Source organism: Balaenoptera musculus, chromosome 3 (assembly GCF_009873245.2).
Source record: "Balaenoptera musculus isolate JJ_BM4_2016_0621 chromosome 3, mBalMus1.pri.v3, whole genome shotgun sequence".
Classification (NCBI taxonomy): Eukaryota; Metazoa; Chordata; class Mammalia; order Artiodactyla; family Balaenopteridae; genus Balaenoptera; species Balaenoptera musculus.
The window spans coordinates 156,259,648-156,279,525 of NC_045787.1; the positions used below are offsets into that span (position 1 = coordinate 156,259,648).

General features: G+C 58.1%; 1 protein-coding gene across 6 annotated transcripts in view; it reads right to left on the reverse strand.

Annotated features, from left to right (window-relative positions):
- NOTCH3 (notch receptor 3) overlaps positions 1 to 11,143 on the reverse strand; it is a 56,422-nt gene extending 45,279 nt beyond the window's left edge. For 4 of the 6 annotated variants that reach the window (XM_036845775.1, XM_036845772.1, XM_036845771.1 and 1 more), the window contains exons 1-13: positions 10,986 to 11,143; positions 8,270 to 8,348; positions 4,869 to 5,011; positions 4,451 to 4,789; positions 4,236 to 4,358; positions 3,925 to 4,158; positions 3,133 to 3,288; positions 2,859 to 3,044; positions 2,123 to 2,236; positions 1,766 to 1,879; positions 965 to 1,198; positions 734 to 844; positions 58 to 250 (exon numbers count right to left, since the gene is read on the reverse strand). In XM_036845775.1, coding sequence (XP_036701670.1) covers positions 58 to 250; positions 734 to 844; positions 965 to 1,198; positions 1,766 to 1,879; positions 2,123 to 2,236; positions 2,859 to 3,044; positions 3,133 to 3,288; positions 3,925 to 4,158; positions 4,236 to 4,358; positions 4,451 to 4,789; positions 4,869 to 5,011; positions 8,270 to 8,348; positions 10,986 to 11,100 — 2,141 coding nt within the window. In that variant the 5' untranslated portion in view covers positions 11,101 to 11,143. Of the gene's footprint in view, positions 1 to 57; positions 298 to 733; positions 845 to 964; positions 1,199 to 1,765; positions 1,880 to 2,122; positions 2,237 to 2,858; positions 3,045 to 3,132; positions 3,289 to 3,924; positions 4,159 to 4,235; positions 4,359 to 4,450; positions 4,790 to 4,868; positions 5,012 to 8,269; positions 8,349 to 10,985 lie in introns of all 6 variants that reach the window. The other 2 variants (XM_036845773.1, XM_036845774.1) reach the window with 2 other exon arrangements.
- Between the last annotated feature and the right edge of the window lie 8,735 nt (positions 11,144 to 19,878).

Consider the following 19,878-nt stretch of genomic DNA (forward strand, 5'->3'; position numbering starts at 1 on the left):
AGGGCTGGCAGGAGGGCAGGGAAGCAGTGGGGGTCAGGGGTTGGGGAGAGGCCTCACCCTCCAGGCGCGTCGTGGCAGACGCCATGACTGCAGGGTTCTTGGGCGCAGGGATGGCTTGGGGGAAGACAGAGCGGGGGCAGGGAGCCAGGTGGGCAGAGGCATTGGAAGCCATTTTCACCATCCACGCAGGAGCCCCCCTCACCGCATGGGCTGGACGCACACTCGTTGATCTCCACGTTGCAGAGAGGCCCTGGGGAGCAGGCAGACAACCTCGTCCCAGAACGAGGATAGCCGAGCCTACCGGGGAGGGACAACCTTGCCCCATTTAGCAGAGCCACACCCTTGAGCAAGGACAATCTCATTTGCTTCACAACACATCATCTCTTGTGCAGATTAGGATTAGTCACCTCCTCAACCCAGAGATACCTTGCCCCAAATCATCCTTGTCCCCAAACTTATATGAAATCACTTTCATTTCCACCAAGGGTTACCCTGGCCCCACTCAGAAACACCTCAATCCCTGAGTCTGAACACCTTCCTGTATGTTCCAGGATAATCTTGAGCTAATATGGGGACAACACGCCAATGAGAGAAAGCACTATCTCAGGGCAAAGCGTGGACAATCTCGTTGGACCAGCGTGTGCAAAGAGAGGGGCAAAACCTGGCCAAGAAAGATGGGTGATTTCACCCTCACCCTATAAAGACCTCCATTCCACGGCAGCGACTTGCCCACCTGTGAAGCCAGGCTGGCAGACACAGTCATAGCGGTTGATGCTGTCCCGGCAGATTCCAAAGGTGCAGGGGTTGCTAGCACAATCATCAATGTTCACCTCACAGTTCACACCTGGGGAAGGGGAACACGACAGGGATTGCCACCACTGTGCCCTACCAGGAGCACCATTCCCGAACCCTCTGTGTCCTACCAGATGTACTGTTTCTGCCCCAGCCCAGCCCCCGGCCCCACCTGTGGTGCCGGGAGGGCAGCGGCAGAGGTATTTGTCCACCAGGTCTAGGCATTTGCCACCGTGGCGGCAGGGCTGGCTTCGGCACTCGTCCACCTGGCTTTCACAGCGCGTGCCGGTGTAGCCCGGGGCACAGGCGCACGAGAAACTGGCGATGCCATCCACACAGCGCCCATGGTGGCATGGGTCTGGCGAGCAGTCATCCACGTTGTGCTCACACACCGTGCCCTCGAAGCCTGTGGGGACAGAGGGTCAGGCTCCGCCCACTGGCCAAGGTCCTGCCCACAGCTGTGGCTTCTGCCCAATTCTGGCTCAGCTCTACCTCAGGCCCGGCCCATCGAGCCAACAGGAGGCGGGCTCAATTCAGGCCCTGCCCCTAGCTGGCCTCCATTCCATCCGGCTACAAGCTCCAAGACTCGTCCCTGGCCAGGACCCTACTGCAGTTAAATCCCACCCCTAGCGTGACCCTGCTTCCAATCCTTACACTATCAGCCCTGATTTGCCTCGCCCTCCACTGGAAATGGGGACACATGGGAGGTGCCTGGGGATGTAGGGGGTCGGACCCGACCCCTCCAGTTAAGTGCACACCTATCCTGCTAGACCTTTTGGCCTCACCCCCAGCCTTACCTCTGCTCATGTTCGTGTCCATCATTGGCTCCGCCTCCTGGCTCTCTCATTGGCCCTGCTGAGGTCCTGCCTTGCTGCAGCCCTGTCCCTAACTTTTCCCCAAGGTAATTATTGGCCCTTTCCCCCATTAGCCCCGCCTCCAGATTCTTGCCAACTTGTCACTGGCCCTCCCTCACCCTCTGCGCAGCGGCACTCATAGCCATCCGGCTGGTCCACGCACTTGGCTCCATTCCGGCAGGGTGTGCTGGCGCATTCATCCACGTCCAGCTGACACATAGCCCCGCTGAAGCCTGGAGTGGGGGGTGTGGGATGAACAGAGGGCCAGATAGGGTCAGAGCAGTCACCCCTCACCAGAGCTGCCTTGTTTGGGTGGGGAGTCCATTTACTTAGTTTTAAATTAATTTCAAGGTTTTTCATAAGGTGGTTTCTGTTATGATAGGTAACCACTAATATGGTCTTATAAGCTCCCATCCTGGAGCCTTTGCCCCTTCAGAGACTCGTCTTTTTCAGGCTCCCCGGCCCAGAGTCCTCACCCGAGGGGCAGGTGCAGCTGAAGCCATTGACTCTGTCCTTGCAGACCCCGCCATTGACACACGGGCTGCTCTGACACTCGTCCATGTCCACCTCGCAATAAGTGCCTGTGAAGCCTGGGGGTAGAGGGAAGGGGATTAGGGCAATGGGGGTTAGCTTCTGGTCTGAAGGGAGAGCAAGGGGGGACATACCCCCTTCCCACTTATAGACAGTTCCCCTGAGCCTTGGCCTTGCCGCCACCCAACCCTAGATTCAGTTTTTTAGACTCAGGCTGGACCTTCATTCAGCTGTGGCCCCAACTGGTTCAAGGCTTATGAGACTCCACATGCGCCTTGCCTTCAGACCAGCCCTTGCCCTCTCCAGTCCTCAGACTACGTCTTGTCCCCAGGTCCCAGCCTCAGGGCCCACCATAGCCTTGTGCCCAGCCTCAATCCCAGCCCCGGCATCAGTGCATTTCTGTCTGCAGGCTCTGCCTTGATCACTCCAGACCGTGGTCCTGCCCTCATGTCATTGCCGCCCCATAGTGTCCAGACTCCACTCCCAGCCCATCTGAGGTTCCACCGACTCCACTTGACCATGCCTGCAACCTCGCACAAGATTCTGCTCTGGCTCCGCCTCCACCTCATCCCAGGCTTCAGCCTCACAGTCCCAGCTCCCTCCGCTCCCCGGCCCTGCCTGAGGCTTTTCTCACCCCGCCTCCCCACCTCAGGCCCCGCCCCAGCCACGCCCACCACACACCTGCCATGCAGATGCAGGTAAACTGGCCTATACGGTCGAGGCACGTGGCCTGGTTGCGGCAGGGGCCAGAGAGGCACTCATTGACGTCGGTCTCGCAACGCGGACCAGTGTAGCCACGGCCGCACTGGCACAGGAATGAGCCCTGTGTGTTCACGCACCGGCCCAGGTGCTCACAAGGGTTGGCACCTGCAGGAGGAGTCACAGCGGGTGTAGGTGTGGGCGGCTGACAACCGCCTCTCCCCTCCTTCCCTACTCTCAGACAGCGCCCCCTCACCGATGGAACACTCATCCACATCCTGGTCACAAGCCCCGCCTGTGAAGCCAGGTGGACAGGTGCAGATAGCCCTGCCGTTCACCGGGTTCGTGTCGCAGATAGCATCCTCGTGACAGGGGTTGCTGACGCAGGCGTCATCCAGATGACAGAGAAGTCCTGGGAAGGAGTAGGTAGAGGTCAAGGGCAGATACCGCCCCCCCAGCTCTGCCCAAAGCTCCCACACCCCCAAATACGGTTTTGTGTTTTGTTTTTATTAACCAGAAGTGTATTTAGTAGCTATTTTCCCCCAATCATTTATTATGAAAAGTTCAAACATACAAAAAAAGTTTATTCGTATACCCACCACCTAGATTCAACTATTGTAAGCTTTATCTATCTTTTTTTCTGAACCATTTGAAGTTGGAAACACCCACATATTGTTTTTAAATCTATTGATTCTTTTTCTGATTATAAAAGGGTCCTACCATCAAGTCTTTGCTTCTGCAATACCCTCGGTCTGACATACCCTTCCCTCCATTTCCAAGTCCCCCTCCCAAACACCTTCTCTGACCTTTGCCACTTCCCTTTGGACTTTTTCCCCTCTCTTTCTCAGTCACAGTTTAGCTCTAAATTCCCATGGTTTTTGCCCTGGACTGTTTGCCAGCCTCCTCCCAGGCCTCTCCCAGGCTTATCCTTCATCCCAAATCTAGCTTCCAGCATAATCATTCTAATACTCGAGTCAGACTCCATCCTTGCCTCTACTCAAGAACCATCAATGGCTCCCTGCTGCCTACAGGGAAAACAGCCACTCACCAGTTTTGCCCATGGGGCAAGCACAGTAGAAGGAGGCCACACGGTCATGGCAGGTGGCCCCATGGAAGCACACGGCCGTGGCACAGTCATCAATATTCTGACTGCAGCTCTCGCCTGTCCAGCCATTGACACACACACAGCTGTGGCCACCCAGTGTGTTGAAGCAAGTGCCCCCATTGTGGCAAGCGTTGGGCTGCAGCTGACACTCGTCCACGTCCTCCGTACAGAATTGGCCTGTGGCACACAGATGCACCAGTCTAGTCACCTGGTGCATGCCCACCCAAGGTCTTCCCTCTAGCCCCACTGCTCACCTGTCCACTCAGGAGGGCACTGGCAGTTGTAGGTGTTGACGCCGTCCACACACGTCCCCCCATTTAGACATCGGTGCCCTGGACAGTCGTCCACATTCACTTCACAGTTCTGGCCCTCGAACCCTAGCATGGGAGGAGGAAGCAAGGACGGTCATTGCCAGGCTGGCCTGCTGTCCCCCCACCTCTGCTGCCTCCCTTAGGTACAGCTCCCTCACCAGGAAGGCAGGCACAGTCGTAGGTGAGGTCGCCACTCTGTCTACAGGTGCCCCCGTTACGGCACGGCGAGGGAGCACAGGCCACCGAGGGGCTCTCACACAGTGGCCCTGTGTAGCCAGCTGGGCACTGGCAGCGGAAGGAGCCAGGCGTGTTGAGACAGGTGCCACCGTGGCGGCAGGGCCCGCCCACCCGGCACTCATCCACGTCGCTTCGGCAGCTGCGGCCCTGGTAGCCAGGTGGGCAGGAGCAGGCATAGCGGCCATCGGACCCCACCGAGCAGCGGGCACCATGGGCACAGGGGCTGCTGAGGCAGGGGTCTGACAGGGAGCAGTCCGGGCCTGGACGGAACCAGAAAGGGTGAGCCTGGGCTGACCACACCCTTGCCTGCCTCAGGCTCCCTTCCAGACCCTCCCTTACCTCGGAAGCCACGGGGGCAGCGGCAGGAGAACCGGGCGGTGCCTGCCACCACCGAGCTCTGGCAGACACCATGGCCAGCACAGGGGCCGGAATGGCAGGGGTCTTCCAGCTGACACCGTTCACCCACCCAGCCTGGTGGGCACCTGTGGGCAGAAATGGCTTGGTGGAGAAAGTGAGGGCAGGATAGCCCCAAACACAGAGATAGGCACAAGAAAGACAAGAAACACACAAGCAAACAAACACGCACACTCATTCATCCATGCAACAAATATTCCCTGAGCACCTACTATGTTCTCAGCAATAGGAATACAGCAGCAAGCACAATTAAAGTGGTCTCTACCCTCTTGATGTTCACAGCCAGGTCCGGCAAAGAGAAGATATACAAATAATGAATTAATAAGCAACATGCCGGGGCGGGGCGGTGGTGAGGGCCATGAGGGCCATGAGGGCCATGAAAGATGTAGTGGGTTGAGTGGTGGCCCCAGAAGAGTTATGTCCATGTCCCAGAACCTGTGACTGTGACCTTATTTGGAAAAAGAGATGTAATTAGTGATGTGATTAAATGATGGACATCAAGATGAGATCATCCTGGATTATCCAGGTGGGCCCAAAATTGAGTGACAACTGTCCTTACTTACAAGTGAAAGGCAAAGGGAGATTTGAGAGAAAGAGAAGGCCATGTGAAGAGACTGGAGGAACACCTGGAGGTTCTAGAAGCTGGAAGAGGGAAGGAAGGACTCTCCACTAAAGCCTTTGGAGAGACTGTGACTGCCAATACCTAGATTTCAGACTTCTGGCCTCCAGAACTGTGAGAATAAATTTCTGTAGGTTTCAACCACTCAGTTTGTGGTAACTTGTTACAGTAGCCACAGGAAACTATGACACGGGATAAGGAGGATAGAGTGATGGGGGTGGGGAAAAGGCAAATACATTTTCACAGTGAGGGAGGGGGTCATGGGGCTGTGTGGGCAAGAGTAGAGGAAACGGGAAATGCAAAGTCTCAGATTCCCAGGCACACACAGACAGACCCCAAAATATACAGATACACAGAAGGACACACCAACACGATGTATTGCCCTGGCAAATACTCAGATACCAACCCATAGCCTCATTCACGAATATGGACTCTCACACGGACAGACAGGAGAAGCCCCACCAATCCTCAACTCCTTTCCTGGGGGCACATACAACCCTTCCTTCCGTTGCGGGGAGAAGGTGGCCACCAACGCTGGTGCCCTCTTGTTGGAGGGAGGGCCTTCAGCCTGCAGCCCCCTCCAAACCCACCAAGGCAACCTTGAATATGCGGGTAAATATGGGGGTTGGTCTTAAGACCAGAAACTTCCAGACGGTGGGGTCAGAGGGAGGGGCCTGGAGAGACAAGAGGGTCCAGGCCCGACCCCCGACGCTACGCACCCCTCGCGCCGGTTCCTCCTCTGGCTTGTTCAGGTCGCTCGGGGCTAAACTTAAGTAGCTGACTCAGTCTTTAGCGTCACCCACAAGATCCCCTCACCCCGGCCCCCACTGAAACAAGTCGGGGCACGGCCGGGTGCAGATGGTGTAAGAAGGGGAGAACCCAGCTCCCAAGCGCCCTCTCCTAAGGCCCTCAGGCCAAGGACGGCAGCCAAGACAGCTCTCCGGGAGCGGAAGTGCTGCTCTGGGCGCTGAGAACTGCGCACCGCCCCCCGCCCACGTCAGGCAGGGCGTGGCCGCGCGGCTCCCTCCCGGCGCCCCGGGCGGGTTCCCACGCTCTGCGGCCCCGCGCCCCTGCCGACCGGTCTGGCTGGTTCCAGCTTCGCCCGCGCCCCGCCCAACCGCCTGTGCTTTGCGGGAGACTGGCGGGGGCAGGGGTGTGTGTGTGGTGGTGGGGGGGGGGGGGAGCACGGACTTGGCGGGGTGGACTAGCTAGGGAGGCGAGCACTAAGAAATAGAGACAAGGGTTTGAGAGCCTACTTTGAAGGGGAGAGTTGGGGGATCCACGGAGGGGAGACAGATTGGGGCGACCCCGAAAGGACACGAGTATTTGGAACCTTGAAGGAGACTGGGGGTGGGGGGCGTGGGGAGTGCTTCCCACGGCCCAGGTCTGGGGACTGAGCTCGCTCCACTCCGGGCGATCCGGGCTCCGGGCCGCCGCGCGGGCCGGTGATTCACCTGTCGGGGGGCGGGGCAGCCGCGGGCGCATACACCTGTCGGCAGCATTCCAGGCGCGGAGTTCCAAACGCAGGCGCCCGGCCACGCGGCTCCGAGTCCCACCATCCCGAGTCCCACCGTCCCAACCCGAGGAACCCGCTCAACCAGGCTAAGACCCCCACCCAGGTGAGCCACAGCGGTGCTCCAAAGTGCGTGTGTAACTTCAAAGGGGCTCTAATGTCAAAGCAGACCACCCAGCTTGGACCTGGCACACATGTTGCTGAATAAATGGATACATTAATGAATCGATCAACGGCTACTGGGTGAACTGCTTTTACTAATGATAATATTATAAAAAGGAACCAAGCATTTCCCCATAACATTGAGAGGTTCCACCTTATGGCACCTATTTCCTGTGTCCCTACCATTATTAATAATGATAATCCCCTTTATTAAGCATTTACTGTATGCCCAACACTATGCTGATTTCAGCATCTGAAGGGTCTCTTACTCTTTACAATCAACCCCATAAAGGAGGGAACTATTATTGCCCCATTTTCCAGATGCAAAAACTAAGGCTCAGAGAGCTCAAAGCACTTGCTTTGAGCCCAGAATTCAAACTGAGTTCTGTCTGCCTCTGCTCAGCAATTTCCCAGGCCCTGCCCTGCTCCCCCAACCCCCTGTCTTTCCTTGCATTATCCAACATTGCATTTTGGGGGCCCCTTCTGGTCACAAGCCAGGGAGAAGCACCCTGTGTCACAGATCAATGAGGTTCAGGGAGGGGAAGTGACTCACTCAAGGTCACACAGCAAGAAAATGGCAGATCAGGGCTCTTGTGCCCCCACCACTAAATCTTGAGATGTGGGAAGGTGCAGATGCTGTACCCACTACTACCAAGCCACTGTCACTAGTGCCTGAAAATTTGTTGATTGAATAACTACCTGTCCATCAGGGGATTTACACAAGACCTCAGGCAGCAGAGAATTCTGTGAAGTTGGTGTTGGTGGACCCATTTTCCAGACTGGGACACTGAGGCTTAAAGAGTTTTAAGTCTCAGGCCATCAGCAACATGATGTGTGATTTGAACCCAGGCCAGGCAGACTCCAGAGCCTCTGCTCCTAACTCTGCTGCATTCAGTGGGGAAACAAGGGGTTGCCCAAGCCACACACATGTAGGAAGTGGTAGAAGCATCTGTGATGAACACAGAGGCAGGGGGAGAAGACAGACCGCCTCCCCGGACAGGGCCCACTCATGGCTCAGAGCCAGGCACTCACAGGCAGGCAGCCTCCCGGGAGGGCAGCTGGGTGCAGCGACCTCCATTCGCACACGGGCTTCCATCCAGGCAAGGGGGCGCTGGGTAGGGGTGAAGGAAGGTGGGGGTGTCAGGCAGGCACCCAGGAACCCCAGCCCAGAGTGAGACTCCCCCCTTTCCTCCCTCAGGCAACAGCTGCGCCAGGCTGGGGGCATCTCTGCAAGTGCCGGGAGCCCCCCATCCACAGTTCCCACGGCCCCCCGCCCTGACCCCAGCTGTTAGGGCTGCAGCTGTCCCTGCCAGCTCGAGCCCTGGGAACCACAAGGCAGGGGTGGGCAGGAGGAGGGGCCGACTTATGCCAGATGTGGGCGCTCAGAAGCTGCCAGAATGGGGGGGGGGGTACTAAGGCAGGAAGTGAGGGTGCTGCTGAGTGTTGAAGGGAGGTCTGGGACTGTGTGCCCAGATCCTGGGGTTGTGGAGGGGGCAGTGGTGGGGAGTCCTAGGGGCATATGGATCTTCCTTCCCCTGATGTTGGGCATCTACTCCAGCTGGGCAGGCCTGTGTGCTAGGTCTGGGGAGAGATGCCAAGGCATGTACTCCATGTGCCTCCAGCATTGGCTGTTGCAGGGATAGGGTTTGTATTGAAGGGAGGGGCAGCTGGCACAAGATGTGGGCTGCCCTGTCCAGCGTCGCCATCCCTGAGGGCTGTGTCCCTCTGGGGTGTGGCACAGTCGAACTGTCCTGTCAGATGGGTCAGGGGCGTGGCGGGGTGTGAGCTAATGGAGAATTGTGTGTGCCAGCAGGTGTGGGGCTGCTGTGTGCATGTGTGCCCGTGTGTGCATGTATGAGAGAGAGAAAGAGAGAAAGGGAGAGGAAGAGGAAATGAGAAAAACAGAGACAGACATAAAAGAGGAAACTAGAAGCAGGCAGACACAGAGAGAAGGAGATAGAGAAGGACAGAGTCAGATAAAAAGGGAAAGATAGAACAAATTAAGCTGGACATGGGAATGCACCAAACAGGGCTTCTGTCCCCTTCCTCAAGGGACAAGCAGACAGGACACTATTACCCAGACAGGAGCCCGTGGGTGTTTGTGAACTCACACTGGGGGCCACATGACACAAGCCGTGGGCCCTGCTGAGCTGTGGGCCCTGTGAGCCACATGTGTGTTTGCGTGACCTGCATGGATGTAGAGATGTTTATAGACTGAAACTTGTTATGTGTCCATGTATGTGAACTATGTATCTGGGTATATAGCTGTGTGTCTGTGTGTGACCTCTGTGTGCCTGGGTGTGTCTGTGTATGGGTTGGATGTGCCCGTCTGTCTGCATGTGTGAGCTGGGTGTAGGCATGTCCTTGCATCTACGTGCATCTGAGTGTGTGCAGGCAGTGTGTGTGAAGTCTTGGGCTGGTGGTGCAGGGTATGTGTGAACATGTGTCACTGTATGTGCATGCGAGTGTGAACACATGTGAGCTGTGTATGTCTGTGTCTTGTGTGAGCTGGATGTATTCCTCCGCAGGTGTACTCTGTGCGTGTGTGCGCACGCACACGTCCTCATCTCTGCATGTGCGACCCAAGACTGTGTGTCCTGTGAATGTGTGACAGGCCATGTGGGTGTGGGCTGGCCTCGCGGGGGCGGCTGCTCCTGCCTGGTCCTGACCCATCGACCCCGGGGCTGAGCTGGGGAGGCCCGTTTCCTGCCGCAGCCTCCACCCCTCCCAGTGCTGAGCCCCACGTCAGGGTCCAGAGACCCAGGGCCAGGGCCAGTCGGCCCGCATCCCTTCCCTGCCAGCCAGGCCTCCCTTTAGGGGGTGCGCCCCTGCAGCCCCGGCCCGGGCCCCGCCGCCGTCCCGCTTTGTCTGGCAAAGAAAGCGCGAGGCTGGCCGGGGGGAGGGGGTGTCTAGACGGCGCGGCCATTGTCCCGGGCGGGGGAGGGGAGAGTGGGGAGGGGGAGGGGCGGGGCCCCCCGGCAGGCTGGGTAGGGGCTCGGGCTGCGGGGAGGGGGCGCCGGAGCCGGAGAGGAGCACGTGGGCTCGCGCCCCCTGCCCTCCCCTCCCTTCCCAAGGCGGGGACGGGGTCCCGGGGCCGTCCGGTCCTGGCAGCCAGGGGCGGGAGCGAGGCCGCGGGCGGGGGAAGGGGCGCGGGCGCAGCTCTGGCTCCAGCTCCAGCTCTGGGTCTGGGTCCGGGTCTTGCCGCGCTCCGGCCTGGGAAGTTTTCTCCGAGTTTAGAGCTCCGAGAACTTCGCGCCACCTCCCCGCCCCCCGCCCGGCCGGCCCTGCTCGGGGTGGGGTGGGGGGCTTTTGTGCGAGGGGTCCCCGACGTGGGGGTACTTGGGTTCCAATCGTGACCTTCCCAGGACTCCAGACGGGCGTAGGTTGTGAGACAGCCCCAGATTCTTGGTTACCCACGCCCCCGCACCGCCTCCCCCCGCGCTAATCTTGATCCCCGCACCTCGAGCTCCCAGTCCTGGGCTCCTGTGTCCCTTCATTCCCAGCTCAGATCTCCCCTGGGCCCCAGTTCCTCGGGCTTCTGGGGTCCTGCCTCGCCCCCAATCCCAATTCTGGGTCCCTGCCCCCCGGGACTGCCACACAGTCCCCGGGCTCCTGCGCTCCCTGTCTCTGCGCTCTGGTCCTTGGTTCCCAGGCCCGCCAGCCCCAGACTCGGGGAGGCCTTGCACTCCGTTCTTACCCTTCCCCCACCCACTCACCCCATCCCGCCCGCCAGGTCCCGGCCCCTCACCTGCAGCCCCCGGCCCCGCTAGCAGTAGCAATAAGGGCAGCGTCCGCACGGACGGCAGGGGTGGCGGCGGCGACATCAGGCGACGGCGGCGGCGGCCCCGGGGCCCCGGCCCCATGGCGGCCGGCCGCGACCCTTCCTCCTCCCTCCTCCCTCCTCCCTCCTTCCCTGGGCTCCTGGCGCGTCCGGGGCCAGCCTCCGCGCCGCCAACTTCGCTGAAGTGAGACTGCCGGACAGCCCCGCCCCCAGCTCTGGGCGGCTCGCTCCGCCCCGGGGCCAGCCCTGAGCTCCCCCGCCCCCGGCCTGGCCTCCCGGGGTCCCTGCCCACCCTCCACCCACACAGCCTGGGACCCGAAGACCCTCTTGGAAACTCAGGCCAGCTATGCGGTGAGACGCGGGCCCAACCAGCGTGACAGACACACCCAGCCTCCTGAACATCCCCCCTGCTCCCCAACACCCATCCAGAGCGGGAGACGCACACAGAGCCAGGACACAAACACAGATACTCCCCCACCCCCGACACCCCGAAACTGAAGCCAGGCACGTCCTGCAAGGCTCATGAACACACAGCCAGGAGGCACAAATGCAGAAGCATGCACAGAGCTTCCTGGGGACTTAAAATCTGAAACACTCACAAACTCTAAACTCAGGCCCAGCCAGACCTTGAGCCTTAGCCGATTTTTGCAGTCTCGGACCTCAGACACAGGCTAGGAGTCATGTGTGCTACCAAACACCCACAACCCTTCTTACTCTCAGCCCTCTCTGAAAGCAGCCCCTTCCTCCTCACTACCCTGTGTGAACCCCAAGAGTCCAACCCACCCCCCAGCCCCACCCCATACCCTACACAACTTTGCCAATCAGCCAGTCTTGCTCAATTTGATCAAACTGTCTTCTCCAAAATCAGTCATGCTGCAAAGCCACCCTGCAGTGGGCTCTGTCCCTGTGGCAAGAATGGGGACCCCAGAAAGGCCCCAAGCCCAGCCCTAGAGAAGCTCTCAGTCTGGGGAAGAAAAATCCAGACACAGACACCCCCAGCACTGTGGGCTTAGGGCTGGGCCAGAGGGAGGGACGAGTCTGGGGAGGGCATGCAGAGGGGTCGGTGAGTGCTCTGCTGGGGGAGGGGGGGGGTTACTTATTCATTCATTCATTTATTCAACAAATAAATATAAAGCTCCAGCTCCATGTCCAGCTTTGTTCCAGAGGCTGGGGATACAGTTTCCTCCCCCAGGGAGGGCGTCACTGAGAAGGGTTCAGAGGCAGAGGAGCTCAGCCCAGAACTGGAAGAAAGACATCCCAGAAGAGACAGGTCTGCACCCAGAGGAGGGGGCAGAGTCAAGTTGGGGGGGAGGGGAGAGTGGGCAGCTCAGGGGTCGGGCTGGCCCTGAGGAGGAGGAGGAGGAGAAAGAGGCCAGGCTGACCTGTAAGTATTTGGCTTGGTGATGAGGCTGCAGGGAGGAATGGGTTGGGTGCTGAAACCGAGGAGCCTGAGGGTCACCCATGAGGCAGCTAAACACTGGGGCTAAGCATGGGGCACCAAGGTGGGAGACAGTCACAACTGACCAGGGCCCAGTATGGAAGATGAACCCCAGCCACAGGGGACAGGAACTGAGGATGTCCTGCCACTCTCAACTTATGAGTGCAACCTCCATCTGGGAGGAGAGCTATCCACCCATCTTATGGGTCAGCCCCCATGGGGGTGGGTATCTTCCCATCTTATGGTGACTTGCTGAAGGCTTTCTAGAGGAAGAGCTAAGATCTGAACCCAAGTCTGAGTGACTCCAGGCCACATGGAGTGAGAGGGGTGGGAATGGGGGTGGGGATTGGGCAGAGAAAAGGACAAAAGTTGCACAATAAGAAGGGCTTACTCACTGTGAGTGTGCTGAGTCAACAGGCCCATGGGGCAGGTGCCGCTTAAGTCCTTCCCATGCCCATCACCCCAGGAGGAAATCCAAGCCCCCCAGCCCTGCTTTCAGAGCCTTCAGACCCTCTCCAGCCCCTCCTGTCCCCTTCATCATCACACTGAGTCAAACTCCATCTTCACCCAGCAGGCTTTGCACTCTCATGGCCTTTGCTCAGGTTGTTCCTTCCTCTGCCTGGGACACCCAGCTAGTTAGAAGGACCCTTTTGCATTGCTTCCTCCCCAAGCAGGAACTCACAGCAGATGTGTTCTCTTTAAAAATGCATTTCATAGGAGTTCCCCGGTGTCCTCGTGGTTAGGATTCCAGGCTTTCTTTCTTTCTTTTTAAAAATTATTTATTTATTTGGCTGCGCCGGGTCTTAGTTGCGGCACGCAGGATCTTCGTTGCCACGTGCTAGATCTTCGCTGTGGCATGCAGACTCTTAGTTGCGGCGTGTGGGATCTAGTTCCCAGACCAGGGATCGAACCTGGGCCCCCTGCATTGGGAGACTGGAGTCTTAGCCACCGGACCACCAGGGAAGTCCCAGATTCCAGGCTTTCACTGCCGTGGCCCGGGTTCAATCCCTGGTCAGGGAACTGAGATCCTACATGCCACGCAGTGTGGCCAAAAATAAATAAATAAATAAAAATGCATTTCCTTCTAGTTATAGGGAATGCTCTACTACTTCCTGCGTATGCCACTGTTTTGCCCATGCTGGTCCCTCTTTCTAGCATGCCTATCCATCCTCCATTCCTGTACCTGAGGAACTCCTATTCTTCAAGATTCCAGTTCCAGGAAGCCCTCTCTGCTCCCCACCCCCAGCTCTCCTAGTGCCCTCTTGCCCTACCGCTTGGCCTTGTCCACAGGGGGCTGCGGGTGTCTGTATCTTTCTTTGCTCCTCTATACTGGGGGCTCCCGAGGCGCCAGGCATCACCCAGCATGAGCTGGGCACTGAGCGGGCAACATGGGAGAGTTTGGTGACTCCAGAAGTGGCTGAAGGAGTTGGGATCCTCAGCCCAGAGGAGCCACCACCGGGGGCCCAGACCACTCTCTTCAGTACCATTCTAGGGATCTGGGGGTCCAGAGACTAGGGGTCCAGGGGGCAAAGATAGGGTCTTCAGCAGCGGGGCTAGCTCCTCCCCTGACCCATCTGAGAAAGGACTTTCTGCTGGAAGAGATGCTCTAATGGGTGCTGAGCTCCCTGTCACAAGGAGCAACCAAGAACCTGGACACACATTTTGCTAGGCAGGAAGTCCAAAGTCTGCTACTTTGTTGATCCAATGGCCCCTGGTCTGTGGCAGACAGAGACAGAGAGGGAGCAGTAATGGTGAGTACAGCATGGGGGGAGTGGGGACAAAAGGAAGATACCCTACTGGTGTCAGTCCCTTTCTGAAGCCTCCAAACTCTGAGGGCACCCACTCAGCAAGGCAGAAGGTGAGCGTCCCCTCTCCAGGTTTCTGCTTCCCTCCAGCCACGGTGGCCAGAATAGCCCAAGGTGTCTGGATCCTTGAGGGACAGGACAGTCAGAGCAATTATTCCCACGGCTTTGCAGCAGACAGCTGCCCAGTTCCCAACGTGGTGGGGGTAGGGGTGGGCTTGAGCCGTCTCCCCTGCCCCTGCCGGCTGCCTTGGCCAGGGACTGCATTTCTCCTCAATGAGCTCAGTCCCCAGGGATGCCGGTCCTGGGGCCAAGCCAAGACACAGCTGCTGGGCCCAGGCCCACTGACCGGGAACCTGAGAACGTGCCCTTGGCTTATCCTCTTGGGACCACAATCCTGTCCTCTGCACATGGAAGCTGGGGCCAGGCTGTCACACCCAGGCAGTGGGCCATGGGAGCCCAACAAGAACCAGCAGGAGAGGGAGCTGGCGGGTATGGGGCCTGGGCAACAGTGGGAAGGCTGGATCCCAGGGGTTGTGGGCTGCAGACCCAGCCAGCTATCCTGGCCACTGCCTCCCTGGGGCTGTCTCATGCTCAAGTGGCTCAAGGCCACTGCCTCCCTGGCTCCCCGCTGCCCAGAGTGACACCCTCCTCACCTTGCCAGTTCCCCTTCCCTGTCTCCCAGGCTTCCCAGTTTTTGCACAGGCTGTGCCCACTGCCAGGAACACCTTTCTCATATTCGGGAGACTCCATTCACCTGACGGCTCACTCTGACCCTCCAGCTCTTCTCACCTTCATTCAGTCATTTGACAAACGTATACTGAGTAACTACTTGGTGCCAGGCCCTGTTATAGGTAGAGGTGACAAAGACAGAGGTTTCTGCCCTGATAGGGGAGACAGACAAGTAACAAGAAGGCAAACAAATAAGAACCACAGAATGTGCATGAGAGATGAAGAGATTTCAGTTCTAGGGGGTCAGGATAGGCCTCGCTGACGAGGGGACATTAGAACTAAGATCTGAAGGAGGAGAACAAGCCAGCAAGGCAAACAGCCTGGAAGCGTGTTCCAGGCAGAGGGAAGAGCAAGTGCAAAGGCCCAGAGGAGAAAGGTGTGCGTAGAAAAGAAGAACACCAAGGAGGCCAGGGTGCTGGGTGCAGAGTGAGCAAGGGGAGGGAGCTCAGGGAAGCTGATGGGGGCCAAGTTTCCAAGGGGCCAAAGGGTCTGGGGTTGTATGAAAAGTACAGTGGACACCACTGGAGGGTTTTAGCAGGGGGAAGCTGATGTGATCGAGGCTGGAAAAAATAACACTGCCATTTCTTCTCCAAGGGAACCTTCCCTGCAGTTTCCCATGGTCTCCTCTGGCTCCTACAGCCTCTTCCATTTCAACTCCGACCACTCCATGTGACCCTACCTGGCTCCCACATCATTCTGAGCTCTGTGGGCCTCTGTCTTGCTGACTACTGAATCCCCAATGTCTAGCACAGAGCCTGGCACATAGTAGGTAAAATAATTGTCAGTTGAATGAATGAATATACCCAGCACATCTCGGGGGAAGAGCAGGACCCAGGAGCTGGGACCCGAACCTGCTCAGAGCCAGCCTTTGAGATGTCCCTGTCTGGACACAGACATGTCTGGCCTCCATTAGATCAGAGCTCAGTCAGGGGAAGGGATGGGGGCTGGTGGGGCTTCCTGGAGGAGGAGTGGACGTGAGGGCTGAATGTGGAAGAAAGGAGAATGAAAAGAAGGGAACTTAACTGTAATCAAGCACCTACTGGCTCTGCCGCTCTGGGCAGGGGAAGCAGGGAGGCCATACCCCACCCCTTCTGGGGTGGAGGCAGTGGTTTCCCTGCCTTAAGACCCTCCACTGGGCGGGACATCCAATGGAGGTCTTGGCCTCATGGGCTTTGGGCTCAGATCACTCCAGCCTTCCTCGTCCATGGCCTCACCCAGGACCCCACCTCCTCCAGCTCACCTCTGAACTATGACACTCCGATGTCCTTTAACTGCCTCCTTGCCTCCCTGGCTGCTGAAACTTGTCTTCCTTCCTTCCTGCAGGTGTGGCACTTGTCCTCCCACCTTTCCTCCTGCTTCAGAGAAGGGGAGCACCTCCCTAAGGCTTTTCATTACCTCCTCCTGTGGCCAGAGGTTGAGGTCTCTTCTGTGACAAAGTGAAATCTGCAGCAAATGCTCATCTCACACACACACAGCCCTTCCCCAAGCGCCTGTCTCTCTCCCCTGCATCTCCCCCCACCCCCACCCACTGCTCCCTCCGTTCTTCCCCTTCTCCACTCTGCTCTATGCCCCAAGAGGCTGACCTCTACAGACTGTATCAATGGACATCCTTGTCCTCCGGCTTCCAGGTGCGTTTGGCCAATAGGAGGCACTGGCAGAAGATGAAGTGGGGGTGGGGGGAGGAGAGAACAAGATATTAATTCTCCTGTATCTTTCCCTGTAGGGTCACCACCTCGGCTGACTGTGTTGCTTGACCAAAGGCCCTGTCCACATAGTCCACACAAACCTCTCCCTGATTTCTGCTAACGTCCTTCCTTCCCCTTTCCCCGTCAGGTCAGGGGGATCCGGAGATGGTAGTGGCTCTCCAGGGGTGCTTGCTGGGGGTGCTGCACTAACCCCTGTTGGTTTCCCCAAACCCTGCCCGCTGTACATGGTCCCTGAAGCAAACCTGCCTCAAACTGTCCCATCTGCATGTGCCAGTTGTTCCCTCCAGGATCCTGACTGGGGTCCCCAGCTCTTCCCTCCCATCCCTGCTTAACCACATTCAGAGCATCCAAGCCCTCTGTCCTCAGCCCCCACTCTCAGGTCTCCTCCCTCATGATCTGCATGGCTCAATCCTCTCAATCTCTCAGCAGCTTTTGACACCATGGGCTATGCCCCTCCTCCTGACCTCCCCCCACTCCCCATTGCTGAGGCATCATGCTTGCCTGCTTCCCCTTCTACCTCTCTGGTTTCTCTCCTCTGCCTGTCCCTTAGATGTTGGGGGCCTCCAGGGCTCAGTCTCCAGTCTTGTTCTCCACTTTCTTCTGGGGAGACTTCATTCTCTCTCCCAGCTTCAGTGCCCTTCTACCCCACCATACATGGATGCTTGTTCAGTCATCTTTGTCTTTAACCCATTAAAGACAAGGGTGCTTCTAAGTCCCTGCCTCAGGGGTCCAGCCCCCTCAGGCTGAACATGCCCCAAACCTGCTTCTGGCTTTCCCTGCATATCTGCTCTTCCCCCAAGTGCCTGGACTTAGACCTCATCCTCTACTGCCTGGACCATGCCCATCCTCCTTCCAGGCCTCCCCATCCTCAATCTTCCGTCCCTGGTCCTGCCCCCTCACCAACCCTGAAGTAATATTCCAGACACACAGATCTGTCCGGGACCCTCCCCTGCGGTCCCCACCACACTGGGGAGCAAGCTCCTGGCCTGGCATTCGAAGCCCTTTGTAATCCCACGTCTTCCCATCCCAAACATTCCTCCCAGTCTCACAGAAATGCTAAATCACCCGTGCATGGGAGGCTTCTGTGGATTGGAGCACATTCTTGCAGGAGTCAGCTCTAAGGCCTTCCCTGCCCTCCTCCAGGTAGGTGCCCACCCTTCACCCCCGGTCCCTCATTCCTCTCAGGCCTGACCACCTAGGGCTGGGAGAGTCTGCCCGGCTTTGTCTCCCCCGTCCCTCCTCTGGTGCGGGGCCACGGATTACAGCTGGTAGCGAGGACAGGTAAATGAGTGGGTGAGCGAATGAATGAATGATGAGTGAGTAAAGGATGTAAGGTGATCTGGAGGCGGGAGCTCAGAGAAGGAAGAGGGAGAGGCTGAGCCCGGGAGGGGCCTCAGCCAGAGTCCAAAACCTCCGGGGGCCAGCTCCCTCATGAAGTGATGAGGTCTCTGAGCCCCTGGCTCTAAGAAAGACGCTCCCGGATTGGCTCAGGCTGGGAGAGGCGGGTTTCGGCCGAGCCACTAGTCGCTATTGGCTCACTTTCCAGGACTCTGCCCAATCAACGCGATCGCTTTTCTCCCCTCCCCACCACACCGCCTTTCTCCCGCCTGCAGCAGCGGAGGAGGAAGACGGCGCCTTCTCGTTACCCTGGCAACCGTCAGCGGACCCTGTCGCCCCGGCAACTGTCCGAGGCCTCCCGTCAGCCCTCTCCTGGGCCTCTTCGGTCACCCAGACAACCGCTACCCATTCCGGTTAACCATCAGCCCTTTCCCCGTCACCCTGGCAACGGTCACCAGCCCCACCCCCCCCCTGGACACACGGTCCTCATCCTGCACGCAGGCCTCCTCGCCCTAAACCTTCGCCCCAAGCTGAGGTCCCGGGTTCCCTCCTCCTCTCGCCCATCTCCCCGGCCCCAGAGGGGCACTGCTCCCACCCTGGCGGGTGGCGGGATGGGTAGGGCCCTGGGGGTCCCGGCTTTTGTTGGGGCTGTTGGACCGTCCGGTCCTGAAGCTGTGCGCAGCCCTGGGCCTGTCTCCTCGCTCTCGCTCTTGCGTGGGACTGTTCAGCCGCTACAGGGAGCTTCTCAAAATGCAAACCATGTCCCTCCCCTGCTGAAAACCCTCCCTGGCTCCCCTTGAGAATCAAATCCAAACTCTTCGAAGCCCCTGGCGGTCTGGCTGTGGCCTCTTCTTCCACACGCCTCCCCCTCTCGCTCTGCTCCAGCAGGCACTAATCTCCACGCTGTTACTCCAGTAGCCCAAGCTTATTCCAGCCTCTGACCTTCCTATTTACTGCTTCCCACTCCCTGAAAGCTCTGTCCCCCAGCTAGGGAAGACTTTCCTGGGCCCCGTCACACACCTGCATAGCTCTCTCTGCCTCTTCTCAGTTAATTCCAGAATGGGGGCTGTGTCCTTGTTCGCACTCTATCCCTAGGGCCTGGAACAGCTCCTGACACATACGATGAGTGAAAGGATGTTATGTTGGGGACAAGGGAGGACAGAGGGGGTGACCAGCAGGCAGGCTTTGGCCAGGCAGGCCCATCCCAGAGATAAGACAATGTATTTCTGAGGTCTGCTGGGTCCCCAGACTGATTCATCACGCTGCTGCAAGTCATGACAGTGTTCCCAGAGGCCAGGAAAAGGCTAGAGAGATAGAAGTTACTGCTGTGACCAGCCTGGGGCTGGATGGTTCACCTTCAACTTGTATGGCCCTCACTTGGAGGCTGGAGCCAGGAGTCCCCAGAAAGAATCAGCAGCAACTATGGTTAATTTGGAACAGAAGATTCCGGGAACTGGAGAGACAGGCCTCAGACCCCAGATGGCTATTCAGGGAGCTGGTCCCTTCCTGTGCCGAGTCCAGAATCTCACATATCCTAACAGAGCCGAGAGCTGTTTTCCCAGGGATCTTTCCCAGGCAGTGGCGAGAGAACTTGACCTCATAAGGCCTGGAGTCATGACCAGGAGGGAGATCGAGGGAGCTGCCCAGGGCCTGGCTGGAGAGGAGTCTGGACATCCACCTGCCTGCCCATGAGGGTCCTCCCTTGGTGAGGTGTCAGGAGCCAGCCCCCTACTCTTAAGCTAGGAATACCCTCATCAGCACTGTCCAATAGAACTTTCTACTCTGATTCAATTCAGCCCTTGAAATATGGCTAGTGTGACTGAGCAACTGAATTTTTCATCGTA